Source organism: Erythrolamprus reginae, chromosome 6, assembly GCF_031021105.1.
Source record: "Erythrolamprus reginae isolate rEryReg1 chromosome 6, rEryReg1.hap1, whole genome shotgun sequence".
In the NCBI taxonomy this organism is placed as follows: Eukaryota; Metazoa; Chordata; class Lepidosauria; order Squamata; family Dipsadidae; genus Erythrolamprus; species Erythrolamprus reginae.
In genome coordinates, this window is record NC_091955.1 from 8,218,905 (window position 1) to 8,233,859 (window position 14,955).

General features: G+C 42.6%; 1 protein-coding gene across 1 annotated transcript in view; it reads right to left on the reverse strand.

Moving 5' to 3' along the window:
* DYRK4 (dual specificity tyrosine phosphorylation regulated kinase 4) overlaps positions 1-14,955 on the reverse strand; it is a 45,517-nt gene that overhangs the window by 26,571 nt on the left and 3,991 nt on the right. The window contains exons 2-5 of the mRNA XM_070754698.1: positions 11,649-11,751; positions 7,939-8,023; positions 4,354-4,445; positions 1,087-1,209 (exon numbers count right to left, since the gene is read on the reverse strand). Coding sequence (XP_070610799.1) covers positions 1,087-1,209; positions 4,354-4,445; positions 7,939-8,023; positions 11,649-11,751 — 403 coding nt within the window. The remainder of the gene's footprint in view (positions 1-1,086; positions 1,210-4,353; positions 4,446-7,938; positions 8,024-11,648; positions 11,752-14,955) is intronic.

The following is a 14,955-nucleotide window of genomic DNA, read 5'->3' on the forward strand; positions in this document are numbered from 1 at the left end:
TCCTGCCCTCATCACCTCGAGGCTCGACTACTGTAATGCTCTCTACATGGGGCTACCTTTGAAAAGTGTTTGGAAACTTCAGATTGTGCAGAATGCAGCTGCGAGAGCAATCATGGGCTTCCCAAAGTATGCCCATGTTACACCAACACTCCGCAGTCTGCATTGGTTGCCGATCAATTTCCGGTCACAATTCAAAGTGTTGGTTATGACCTATAAAGCCCTTCATGGCATCGGACCAGATTATTTCCGGGACCGCCTTCTGCTGCATGAATCCCAGCGACCGGTTAGGTCCCACAGAGTTGGCCTTCTCCGGGTCCTGTCGACTAAGCAATGTCATTTGGCGGAACCCAGGAGAAGAGCCTTCTCTGTGGCGGCCTCGACCCTCTGGAACCAGCTCCCCCCAGATATCAGAGTTGCCCCCACCCTCCTTGCCTTTCGCAAACTCCTTAAAACCCACCTCTGTTGTCAGGCATGGGGGAATTGAAATTTCCCTTCCCCCTAGGCTTATAGAATTTATACATGGTATGCTTGTATGTATGATTGGTTCCTTATATTGGGGTTTTTTAGATTGTTTTTAATATTAGATTTGTTTACATTGTCTTTTTATATTGTTGTTAGCTGCCCCGAGTCTTCGGCATACAAATCTAATAAATAATAATAATAAAATAATAATAATAATAGTACAGTAATGCTACTGAGACATAGCTAAATTAGTAACCGGGTATTCTTATTCCTAATAAGTCCAATTCAAAGTCTCTCATGTAACAGCCTTGACACAGGTTTGAATGGAGGGATCACAGGTGCGGGAAGAGAAATTGCGCTCAATCCTGCATTCGTGTGCCAGAGCTGTGCACAATTAGCCCACCAGTGGACCTGTATAAACGACCTGTATCTAAGAACGACTTTTCTATCTAAGCAAAAATCATTTATTATACCCAGAAGAGAGGATCTCGTATTGGCAATGATATAGATTTCTCTAAATCAAAATGTATTGTATTTATGGAGAAAAGAAAAAACATCACATGAAAATCACCGTGGGTATTTCTCACTTAAAGAATAGGAGGGTAGTCAAATCTGAATTCTCGCCTTAGAATTTGAGATTCCGATGGTTCCTTTCTTGAATTTGTGAGTTAGAGATGTATTTTCTTGGGAAATTAAAGTTGGCACCTCCTTCTGTTTCTGGACTATGGTTTTAGGCTCTGGTAGAGACTGCAACGATAAAGCAAATATTTTTTTAACCTTTTGAACTTTTGACAGATTTTCAGCTTTTGGCTGAAGTAGTCCACTTCAAATTAATGAGCGCCATTACTTCCAATGGCGTGTTTTAGTTAATACATTCTAAACAATTGTTATTACATTAGAGAAACATCTTTCAGCTGTGGCGAGGGGGGCGTTTGCCCAGGTTCGCCTGGTGCACCAGTTGCGGCCCTATTTGGACCGGGAGTCATTGCTCACTGTCACTCATGCCCTTATCACCTCGAGGCTCGACTACTGTAATGCTCTCTACATGGGGCTACCTTTGAAAAGTGTTCGGAAACTTCAGATCGTGCAGAATGCAGCTGCGAGAGCAATCATGGGCTTCCCAAGATATGCCCATGTTACACCAACACTCCGCAGTCTGCATTGGTTGCCAATCAATTTCCGGTCACAATTCAAAGTGTTGGTTATGACCTATAAAGCCCTTCATGGCATTGAACCAGAATATCTCCGGGACCGCCTTCTGCCGCACGAATCCCAGCGACCGGTTAGGTCCCACAGAGTTGGCCTTCTCCGGGTCTCATCGACTAAGCAATGTCGTTTGGTGGGATCCAGGAGAAGAGCCTTCTCTGTGGCGGCCCCGACTCTCTGGAGCCAGCTCCCCCCAGATATCAGAGTTGCCCCCACCCTCCTTGCCTTTCGCAAGCTCCTTAAAACCCACCTCTGTCGTCAGGCATGGGGGAATAGAAATTTCACTTCCCCCTAGGCTTATAGAATTTATACATGGTGTGCTTGTATGTATGAGTGGTTCTTTAAATTGGGGTTTTAAAGATTATTTTTAATATTAGATTTGTTTTCATTGTCTTTTCATTGTTGTTAGCCGCCCCGAGTCTTCGGAGAGGGATGGCATACAAATCTAATAAATAAATAAAATAAATAAATAAATAAATAAATAAATATTATTTGTTCTGCCTGGCCCGAGCCACCCAGGAACAAAATAATTAATCAAACACGCATACGCAAATTTGTAAAAATCAAACAAGGCTTGTTCTTTATATTCAGAAAACTGCAAACCACGGAGTTGCAGAACAATGTTAGTTTAAGAAGTCAATAGGTCAGAGTTCATTACTCCAGTCGGTGTAGGAGTCTTTCAGGCTTATGTCAGCCAGAAATAACTCACAATTTGAATGTCAGAATGTCCAGAAATCCACAGCAAACACCAAACCACAATTCATCAAACTTTCTTCAACGCTGAACAATAGACTCCCACACAGATCTCTGCAACCCTCCCTCTTTTCAAGGTTGCAGCAGCGTCATTAATTCTTATCACCTGTGACCTATAATCAGTTTCTGCATTTGCGCAGCTGCTCGTCTTCCCAGCATTCTCCGCACCCAAGCATTCAGAATAGGGTTGTTCATTAACTTCCTCTTCTGATTCAGATGAACCTCTGGCTGGAGATCTGACTGATTCCATTCCCCTCTCTGTCTCTCCAGTCCCTTCCTGCTCCCTTTCTCTCCCTGTCTCTGCTTCTGGTTCACTGTCTGGTTCGTCCTCCAGCCAGACTGGTCTTCTCTGAACAGACAGCTCCCACTCCTTTGCGTCAAAATCAGCAGCCACAGGAGCTGGCCTGAAGCCAACCACAACATTAATATCACATTAACAGTGGAGATTCTCAGTTATCCAGGTTGTGGTTGTCTCAAAGTTGTGGTTTATTCCTGAAAAGGCAACTGCAGTGATGGATTGCTGCCCCCACAGGGGTTGGAGCGCAGTGGGAGTAGTAAGTTTATGATCTGTTTATTGAATACTTAATAGTTTTTTTAATTGTCCTTCCTTCTCTAATATCATAGTATGATCCTTAATTACTTTTAAAATAGGAAATAATTAAATAGTATGTTTTTACCCATAAATGCTTTAATCATTATCTAGAACTGAACTTTTATAGCAATGAAAGAAAATCGAGCTACTTGCCTAATCTGTTATCATACTGAACCCTTGAGGATTCAGTACGAAACCTTAAAATGTTACTGTGCTCCTCAACTAATAATGCTGTCTATCATTTGTCCTTTTTGTAGCTGTTCAAATAATGTTAATCAACTAAAAAAGAGTCCAAGCAGCTATTTGAAAACCTATCTTGGTCGGTAGGTGTTGTGGTTGGCTCTGGCCCAGCTCCTGCCCCGGGGAATGGGGAGGTGGATGCAGGGGACACTTCAACATGTCACAGGCCTGTGTTATTGCCGACAGAATCAGATCAGAGTTTAGTTTCCTCAGACGAAGAAGAAGGTGGGAGTGACTCGGCAGAGGAGGGCATGGCACACAGCCAAGGCAGTCAATCTTCCTTATCTTCTATAGCTTCAGATGATGACATGTTGGACCACACAAGCGCAGAATGATGCGTAGAAGAGACCAAGTAAGAACATATTACAGGAAATAAGGGAGGCCACCTGTGTTTGGGTGGTGCTCCAGTAATTAGGGCTGATGCTATAAATAGCAGCAGCCGGGTTTGGCCATTGTGGAAGAATATCTGATCGCAGTTCGTCAGGGATCTTGTGTGCTGGACTTTGTTGCTTTTTCATGCCTTTGAAACCAAAGCAGAGCAACGTGTGTGTGTGTGTGTCTCCCTTCGTTGGAAGAAGAAGGGGTGTGAAGTTACTCCACAGCTGCTGGCTAAGTACTTAATGACTGCTTAAGGGAAATTGTACAGACTACCCGGTTGTTTTGGGAAGAGTGCTCTTTTCAATACAAAAAGAGTACTTAGTTTATTTTGAATTTTGGGATAAAGAACATTGTTTCGAATTTTCAAACGCATGTGTGTCTGAAATTTGTATCCTTGAATTTTCGGGAGGCTCTTATCAGCGAGCCCAAGAGAACAGTAGGTCTCTATTCAGGAGGCTTTCCTGAACCCCAGGAATGGTGAAAAATGGCCAAAAAGAAAGCCAAAAATCAGTTGGTCAGCACACACATATGCACTGGAGCTGGCCTAGGGCAATGCCCTATGATATGGCTCCGCATGCCACCTATGGCATTCATGCCATAGGTTCACCATCACTGTTCTATGTAGTTTGCATTATTTTGAAAATTTGTAGAGCTTGTAGTGGAATAGCTTAAAAATCACTTAAGGTTGTTCAGGTATGTAGCTGATAAATTTAATTGCTTACCAAACCTATTTGGGCGTAATTTGTTTCACATGATGTTGGTTCTATCTTGGTTTTGCTTGCTGTATAACATGCATCTCCTTTAGGTGTCTTTCCTGTTTTTAAAAAGAGAGAGAAAAGAGGCTTGCTTGAAAATAAATCCCATACATTTAGCGATAGCAATAACATTTAGACTTATATACCACTTCATAGTGCTTTTGCAGCCCTCTCTAAGTGGTTTAAAGAATCAGTATATTGCCCCCAACAATCTGGATCCTCATTTTACCCATCTCGGAAGGATGGAAGGCTGAGTCAACCTTGAGCCGGTGGTGAGATTCGAACTGCTGAACTAGCAGTTAGCTGAAGTAGCCTGCAGTGATGCACTCTAACCATTGCGCCACCCAGCCTCTTTTTAGATAGGGCTGCCACCTTAACTGATAGGAAAAAACATACCGAGATCCCAGAAGGGAAAAAAGGGAAAAAATTCTAATTTTTTCTACTGGTTTTATTTTTATTTATTCATTTGTCCAATACACAAATACATAGGAAGAAAAATAGACATGTAGTAATATATATAAGGGTAAAGTGAACTTAGAGGAGAGGATATATGAAAGAAAGAAAATATATATGATAAGTGAGAGAAAGGAAAGACAATTGGACAGGGGACAAAAGGCACACCAGTGCACTTATGTACGCCCCTTACTGGCCTCTTAGGAACCTGGAGAGGTCAATCGTGGAGAGTCTAAGGGAGAAATGTTGGGGGTTAGGGGTTGACACAATTGAGTCCGGCAATGAGTTCCACAATGGTTGTGCGTACCTGACTAAAAGTTTTCTACCATTTGACAAAATGTAACAGGTCCAAAAACAGGCTACAAGAATGGTGGAAGGTCTTAAGCATAAAACGTATCAGGAAAGACTTAATGAACTCAATCTGTATAGTCTGGAGGACAGAAGGGAAAGGGGGGACATGATCGAAACATTTAAATATGTTAAAGGGTTAAATAAGGTTCAGGAGGGAAGTGTTTTTAATAGGAAAGTGAACACAAGAACAAGGGGACACAATCTGAAGTTAGTTGGGGGAAAGATCAGAAGCAACATGGGAAAATATTAGAGTAGTAGATCCTTGGAACAAACTTCCAGCAGATGTGCTTGGTAAATCCAAAGGAACTGAATTTAAACATGCCTGGGATAAATATATCGCCATTCTAAGATAAAATACAGGAAATAGTATAAGGGCAGACTAGATGGACCATGAGGTCTTTTTCTGCCATCAGTCTTCTATGTTTCTATGTTTAATAGGAAAGTGAACCCAAGAACAAGGGAGCACAATCTGAGCTTAGTTGGGGAAAAGATCAGAAGCAACATGGGAAAATATTAGAGTAGTAGATCCTTGGAACAAACTTCCAGCAGACTTGGTTGGTAAATCCACAGTCACTGAATTGAAACATGCCTGGGATAAACATATATCCATCCTAAGATAAAATACAGGAAATAGTGTAAGGGCAGACTAGATGGACCATGAGGTCTTTTTCTGCCATCAATCTTCTATGTTACTGCATGCCTGACTGTACCGGTAGGAACCCATCATTGGTCCTAAGACATTACTAGGACAAAAGGCCTCAGGATATCGCACAGAGCCAAAGGCATGGTTGGAAACACCCATGATGCTTAGGACTGATGTGAGATTCCCATTTTTCCGAGACCGCCTTCTGCCGCACGAATCCCAGCGACCGGTTAGGTCCCACAGAGTTGGCCTTCTCCGGGTCCCGTCGACTAAACAATGTCGTCTGATGGGACCCAGGGGAAGAGCCTTCTCTGTGGTGGCCCCGACCCTTTGGAACCAGCTCCCCCCAGGGATTAGAATTGCCCCCACCCTCCTTGTCTTTCGTAAACTTCTTAAAACCCACCTCTGCCGCTAGGCATGGGGGAATTGAGACATCTCCCGCGGGCCTATACAGTTTATGCATGGTATGTTTGTGTGTATGTTTTCTTTTTAATAAGGGATTTTTAGTGACTTTTAATTATTAGATTTGTTATATATTGTGTTATTATTGTTGTGAGCCGCCCCGAGTCTACGGAGAGGGGCGGCATACAAATCTAATAAATTGAATTGAATTATTATTATTATTATTATTATTATTATTATTATTATTATTATGTCAGTACAACACAGCAAACGAGATCACTATGCTGGATTTCGTATTTCATCACCAGTCGGGTGCTTCCCAAGCACCTAGGACTGCGTGATGTAGCGGTGAATTATATTTGCCGATCCCAGTAAAGCAGCCTTTTGCAATTGACAGATGGAGATTTTGTCAATTCCAATGGTTTTCAAATGTCCGCTGAGATCCTTTGGTACTGCGCCCAGCATGCCAAGTACCACTGGGACCACTTTCACTGGCTTATGCCAGAGTCGTTGCAGCTCGATTTTTAGATCTTCGTATTTCACTAATTTCTCTAGCTACTTGTCCTCAATTCTGCTGTCTCCTGGGATTGCGATGTCGATGATCCATACTTTCTTTTTTTCCACGATCACAATGTCTGGTGTGTTATGCTTCAGAATTCGGTCAGTCTGAAGTCGGAAGTCCCACAGTAGTTTTGCTTGCTCATTTTCGACCACTTTTTCGGGCTTATGATCCCACCAGTTCTTTGCCACTGGTAAATGGTAGTTCCGGCACAGGTTCCAGTGGATCATCTGTGCCACAGCATCATGTCTATGCTTGTAGTCAGTCTGTGCGATCTTTTTGCAGCAGCTGAGTATGTGATCGATTGTTTCATCTGTTTCTTTACAGAGTCTGCACTTTGGATCGTCTGTTGATTTTTCAATTCTGGCTTTGACAGCATTTGTTCCAATGGCCTGTTCTTGTGCCACCTGTATTAGTCCTTCTGTCTCCTTTTTGAGTGATCCACTTGTAAGCCATGACCAGGTCTTTTCTTTATCCACTTTGCCTTCAATCTTCTCCAAGAACTGTCCCTGCAATGCTTTGTTCCGCCAACTGTCCATACGACATTGAGTTACATCATCATCATCATCATCATCATCATCATCATTATTATTATTATTATTATTATTATTATTATTATTATTATTTATTAGATTTGTATGCCGCCCCTCTCTGTAGACTCGGGGCGGCTCACAGCAATGATAAAAACAATATATAATGACAAATCTAATAGTTAAACTCTAAAATAACAATAATACATTTAAAAAGTCTAAAAAACAAGAAACCCCAATATATAAAAAACATACATACAGTCATATCATACACAGAAAACTAGATAGGCAGGGGGAGATGTTTCAGTTCCCCCACGCTTGACGACAGAGGTGGGTTTTAAGGAGTTTACGAAAGGCAAGGAGGGTGGGGGCAGTTCTAATCTCTGGAGGGAGCTGATTCCAGAGGGCCGGAGCCGCCACAGAGAAGGCTCTTCCTCTGGGTCCCGCCAACCGACATTGTTTAGTTGACGGGACCCGGAGGAGACCAACTCTGTGGGACCTCACCGGTCGCCGGGATCCGTGCGTTGAACCCTTCGACAGTTCAAAATATTTAGGGAAGTTTAAAAAACGAAACCGCGTCATCTCAATGGGTTCATGATTCAAAAGCGCCTCACCACAGGGTTCAACGTGTCCTGATCCGATTCTACTTTTCCCTCCATCTGGTTTGGAATTGTGAACAGTAGCACTCAGCTCTCTTTCCTAGGAGAAGGGAAAATATAATGGGTCAAAACAACCGGCTGATAACGTTTTCAAAAAATTTGCTCAAAGGTACCGCCGGGGGATCTGGCGTTGTGTCATCTCCTGGCCTCCTTCGAGGTGTCTTTTCCACTACAAACCTTCCATGGGACGCCGTTGTGTCTTCCCTCATTTTTCCTACCTGTCACTAAAGTGTGCCGCCATTTTGTTTATTAATTGGACTTATATGCCACCCCTCTCCGAGGACTCGGGGCGGCTTACAACATATAAAAGAACAATAGTATACAATAGGCTAAATCCAATTCAGCCCATTTTCATGCTGGTGGGATTCCCCTGAGGCTCCCCTCCATGGGAAACCCCACCTCCGGCTTTTGCGATGCTGCGATTTCGCTGAGCCTTCCCTCACTGGGAAACCCCACCTCCGGACTTCCGTTGCCAGTCAAAGCGCCCGTTTTCACGCTGGTGGGATTCCCCTGCTGGGATTCCCCTGCAGCATTGCAAAATCTGGAGGTGGGGTTTCCCATGGAGGGGAGCCTCAGGGGAATCCCACCAGTGCAAAAACAGCTGCTTCAGCTGGCAAAAGGGGTGAATTTTGGGCTTGCACACATTAATCGCTTTTCCATTGATTCCTATGGGAAACATTGTTTCATCTTTTCATCTTACGAACCTCGTCCTGGAACCAATTAAGTTCGTAAGACAAGGTATCACTGTACAGTGATACCTCATCTTACAAACGCCTCGTCATATAAACTTTTCGAGATACAAACCCGGGGTTTAAGATTTTTTTGCCTCTTCTTACAAATTATTTTCACCTTACAAACCCACCGCCGTCACTGAGATGCCCTACCTCCGGACTTCCGTTGCCAGCGAAGCACCCGGTTTTGCGCTGCTGGGATTCCCATGAGGCTCCCCTCCATGGGAAACCCCACCTCCGGACGTCCGTGTTTTTGTGATGCTGCAGGGGAATCCCAGCAGCGCAAAAATGGATGCTTCGCTGGCAACGGAAGTCCAGAGGTAGGGTTTCCTAGCGAGGGGAGCCTCAGTGAAATTGCAGCATCGCAAAAACACAGAGGTCCGGAGGTGGGGTTTCGAGGATTTCGGAATTTTTGCGATGCTGCGATTTCACTGATGCTCCCTTCACTGGGAAACCCCACCTCTGGACTTCCATTGCCAGCAAAGCGCTCGTTTTTGCGATGCTGGGATTCCCCTGCAGCATTGCAAAAACACAGAAGTCCGGAGGTGGGGTTTCCCATGGAGGGGAGCCTCAGGGGAATCCCAGCAGCGCAAAAACGAGCTCTTCGGCTGGCAAAAGGGGTGAATTTTGGGCTTGCACGCATTAATCGCTTTTCCATTGATCCCGATGGGAAACATTGTTTCATCTTATGCACTTTTCATCTTACGACCCTCATCCTGGAACCAATTAAGTTTGTAAAACAAGGTACCACTGTTTTGGAAAAATGGGGAGACCCGAAAAGATGAGAACATAATTAGAAAAATATTGGATTGTGCTAAAATGGACCAATTAATTGGATTTATATGCCGAGAGAGTTGGGGGAATCAGAAATAGAACAATATATTTGGTCTAAGTAAATACTGCATCTTCATTCACAAGCCCAACAGGCAAACAACAGTGAAAACAGTATTAAAAATCACAGGCAAATAAAATCAGCCAGAATTCAAAAACTAGATTAGCTACCATATTTTTCAGAGTATAAGATGCACCTTTGTTTTGGGGAAATAAAAAAAAGGAAAAAAAATCTGCCTCTGTCTCCCAGCAATTTGACTCGCAGCATACAACAAACAGTACAGATGATATACACTGTTTGCGTTGTATTTCTGTGCATGTGTGCCTGACCCATAGAAATAGCAAAGAATTGGAAAAATGTACATTAGGGCAGTATATTAATCCCAGAAAAGTTTCTTAAATGTACTCACACTAACCCCTCCCAATTATTCAAATAGATCTACTCCAAACACGACTAAGTCATGGTTTAGCTCAGCTGCCTTATCTTAATATTAAACAGGACACTGTTATGTTTCGGATTATACTTTTACAGATCTTCAAATTTGCTGTGGCTTTCTAGAAGTATACATTCTTCTCTACTGGGGGCTACCTTTGAAGAGTGTTCGGAAACTTCAGATCATCCAAAATGCAGCCGCACGAGCGGTTTTGGGCCTTCCAAGACATGCCCATATCTCGTCTACACTCTGTGGACTGCATTGGCTACCGATCTGTTTCCGGACACAATTCAAAGTGTTGGTTATGACCTATAAAGCCCTACATGGCATAGGGCCAGACTATCTCCGAGACCGTCTTCTGCTGCATGAATCTCAGCGACTGGTGAGGTCCCACAGAGTCGGTCTCCTTAGGGTCCATCCATTCCTCCATCCATCTATCCATCATCTATCCATCTATCCATCTATCCATCTATCCATCTATCCATCTATCCATCTATCCATCTATCCATCTATCCATCTATCCATCTATCCATCTATCCATCTATCCATCTATCCATCTATCCATCTATCCATCTATCCATCTATCCATCTATCCATCTATCCATCTATCCATCTATCCATCTATCCATCTATCCATCTATCCATCTATCCATCTATCCATCTATCTATCTATCTATCTATCTATCTATCTATCTATCTATCCATCTGTCCTTCAATCTATCTATCTATCTATCTATCTATCTATCTATCTATCCATCTATCCATCTATCCATCTGCCCTTTAATCAATCAATCAATCTATCTATCTATCTATCTATCTATCTATCTATCTATCTATCTATCTATCCATCTATCCATCTGTCCTTCAATCTATCTATCCATCTATCCATCTATCCATCTATCCATCTATCCATCTATCCATCTATCCATCTATCCATCTATCCATCTGTCCATCTGTCCATCTGTCCATCCGTCCTTCAATCTGTCTCTCCATCTATCCATCTATCCATCTATCCATCTATCCATCTATCCATCTATCCATCTATCCATCTATCCATCTATCCATCTATCCATCTATCCATCTGTCCTTCAATCTATCTATCTATCCATCTATCCATCTATCCATCTATCCATCTATCTATCTATATCTATCTATCTATCTATCCATCTATCCATCTGTCCTTCAATCAATCAATCTATCTATCTATCTATCTATCTATCTATCTATCTATCTATCTATCTATCTATCTATCTATCTGTCCTTCAATCTATCTATCTATCATCTATCTATCTATCTATCTATCTATCTATCATCTATCCCTCCATCCCTCCATCCATCTATCTATCTTCTATCTATCTTCTATGCTACCCAATTCCAAAGGGCTCAGGGCAGCTTACAAAATAATAATACAAATACAAAAGATACAAAGCAATAAGAGAAGTCGAATCTAACATGTAAAACTAACCCCGTGATAAAACCCATTTATTTTAAAAAGACATAATCGCATGCATGCACACCATTCATACAGTTTGGGCATAAAAGGTGTACAATTCATGCTCCCCCCCCAGGACTACCGGTCGAGCCAGGTCTTTGTGGCCTTACGGAAAGCCAGTAGGGTGGGGGCAGTACGGACGTCGGGGGGTAGTTGGTTCCAGAGACCTTCGCTCACCTTTTGAATTAGAAGGTTGGGTTTTTCACCAGGTTTCAGTATAACCGGGAGAGCACTTGATCGTCCTTTCCTAATTTTTTCAGACTTGGCACTAATCTTCTTTCTGGAGAAAAACCACAGTAGAACTATGATTATGTTACAAACATTGAAGAAAACCATATATATTTTTTTCCAAAATGCAGGGTTAGGATACTATTTGTTTAACCAATCCCTGTTAACAGGAGATGTTCCTGAGGATTGGGGAATGGCCAGTGTTGTGCCTATCCACAAGAAGGGCAATAGAGAATTATTAAAACAGAACATCATTGGGCTCCAGCTACCCGCCCTGGATGATATCTTTGCATCTTGCTGTTCTGGGAAGGTGCACACCATTCTCAAAGACTCTTTTTATCCTGCTTACAATCTCTTTGAACTGTTGCCTTCTGGCATAAGATACAGAACAACTAGAACTCGGACCACATGTTTCCTGAATAGTTTTTATCCCAGAGCTATACTCATACTTAACAACGAACTAAAGGGTCACCATCAGTGAACTGTTGGACAATATTACTCGGTTTGTCATGTAGATGGTTGAGTGGTTCAGGGTGGGATAAACATATATCTATCGTAAGACAAAAAAATAGGAAATAGTATAAGGGCAGACTAGATGGACCATGAGGTCTTTTTCTGCTGTCAATCTTCTATGTTTCTGTTTCCTCTAGCTGTAGCAGATGAGATGTCATGTTTAAAAAATAACCTTATTTTTCAAAATACAGAGGTATTATTTGCTCCAGCTGTAGCAGATAGATGTCTTGCCATGTAAAAAAAAAATGCATCAAGGAGCAGCGTTAAAGCATAATATATGACCACTTTGAAGAGTGTTCGGAAACTTCAGATCGTGCAGAATGCAGCTGCGAGAGCAATCATGGGCTTCCCCAAATATGCCCATGTTACACCAACACTCCGCAGTCTGCATTGGTTGCCGATCAGTTTCCAGTCACAATTCAAAGTGTTGGTTATGACCTATAAAGCCCTTCATGGCACCGGACCAGGGTATCTACAAGACCGCCTTCTGCTGCACGAATCCCAGCGACCAGTTAGGTCCCACAGAGTTGGCCTTCTCCGGGTCCCGTCGACTAAACAATGTCGTTTGGTGGGACCCAGGGGAAGAGCCTTCTCTGTGGCGGCCCCGGCCCTCTGGAACCAACTCCCCCCAGAGATTAGAATTGCCCCCACCCTCCTTGCCTTTCATAAGCTTCTTAAAACCCACCTCTGCCGTCAGGCATGGGGGAACTGAGATATTCTTTCCCCCTAGGCCCTTACAATTTATGCATGGTATGTTTGTATGTATGATTGGTTTTATAATAAGGGTTTTTTAGTTGTTTTATTTATTTAATTTATTTATTTATTTATTTATTTATTTATTTGTCCAATACACAATACATATTGAAGAGGATGGACATGAAGTATTATATATAAAGAAAAGATATAAAAGTAGAGGAGAAGATATATGAAAGGAAGAAAAGATATATGATATATGGGATAAGGAGAGACAATTGGACAGGGGACGAAAGGCAGGCTAGTGCACTTATGTACGCCCCTTACTGACCTCTTAGGAGGTCAATCGTGGAGAGGTCAATCGTGGATAGTCTAAGGGAGAAATGTTGGGGGTTAGGGGTTGACACTACTGAGTCCGGTAATGAGTTCCACGCTTCGACAACTCGATTACTAAAGTCATATTTTTTACAGTCAAGTTTGGAGCGATTAATATTAAGTTTGAATTTGTTGCGTATTGGATTGTTACATGCTGTTTTTATTACTGTTGTTAGCCGCCCTGAGTCTGCGGAGAGGGGCGGCATACAAATCCAATAAATAAATAAATAAGTAAAAATAAATAAATAAGAGATTGGGAACTATGAGATGCGCTCGCCACATGATCGCATTAAAAATAATTTGAAGAATCTGTGAAAAGGAACTTACATGCTGGGCCTCAGGCTGGCTTTTGAAAGGGTGAGTTTTATTTCCTACAATACAGGATGCTTTGGTACAATGAAATGAAATGGAACGAAACGAAATGTTGAGGTGAAGTGAGGTGGGTTGTGGTGAGATGAGACAATGCGGGGTCACAATATATGTCAGGACACGGTTCACATAGAAACATAGAAACATAGAAGACTGGCGGTAGAAAAAGACCTCATGGTCCAACTAGTCTGCCCTTATACTATTTCCTGTATTTTATCTTAGGATGGATCTATGTTTATCCCAGGCATGTTTGAATTCAGTTACCAACCACGTCTGCTGGAAGTTTGTTCCAAGCATCTACTACTCTTTCAGTAAAATAATATTTTCTCATGTTGCTTTTGATCTTTCCCCCAACTAACTTCAGATTGTGTCCCCTTGTTCTTGTGTTCACTTTCCTATTAAAAACACTTCCCTCCTGAACCTTATTTAACCCTTTAACATATTTAAATGTTTCGATCATGTCCCTTTTCCTTCTGTCCTCCAGACTATACAGATTGAGTTCATTCAGTCTTTCCTGATACGTTTTATGCTTAAGACCTTCCACCATTTTTGTAGCCATTGGCGTCATATGCCACTCGTAGACCATTTTATAGAAAAATACGGAATGAGTTACAGGATAGCCACGAAGTGTCCAATGCTTTTAAATGTCCGTTTATGTCTGTTTATGTTTCAGTAAGGAAACTTTATTTGATTCAAAACACTCATCTGTACAACTCAAATGGACTACCATTTAAGATTAAAAAAAACACCATTCCCATGCAGGGGGTTGTCAAATTCTCCTTTAAATTCTTGAAGGACTATGACACCCAGGCGATCCCAATATTCTGCTACGAAGATGAAGAATTCCAGAATGTGTCTGAAGTTCTGAAGATGGTGGACTTTCTAGCAGGACGATGGGTAGAGGGCTTTCACAGCTGGATAATTTAAAGCAGTGGTTCTCAACCTGGGGGTCAGGTCGAACGAGCATTTCACCGTTGCCCAGGTTCGCCTGGTGCACCAGTTGCGGCCCTATTTGGACAGGGAGTCATTGCTCACAGTCGCTCATGCCCTCATCACCTCGAGGTTCGACTACTGTAACGCTCTCTACATGGGGCTACCTTTGAAAAGTGTTCGGAAACTTCAGATCGCGCAGAACGCGGCCGCGAGAGCCATCGTGGGGCTTCCAAGATTCGCCCTCGTTTCTACAACACTCCGTGGCCTGCACTGGCTGCCGATCGGTTTCCGGTCACAATTCAAAGTGTTGGTAATGACCTTTAAAGCCCTACATGGCATTGGACCAGAATACCTCCGGAACCACCTTCTACCG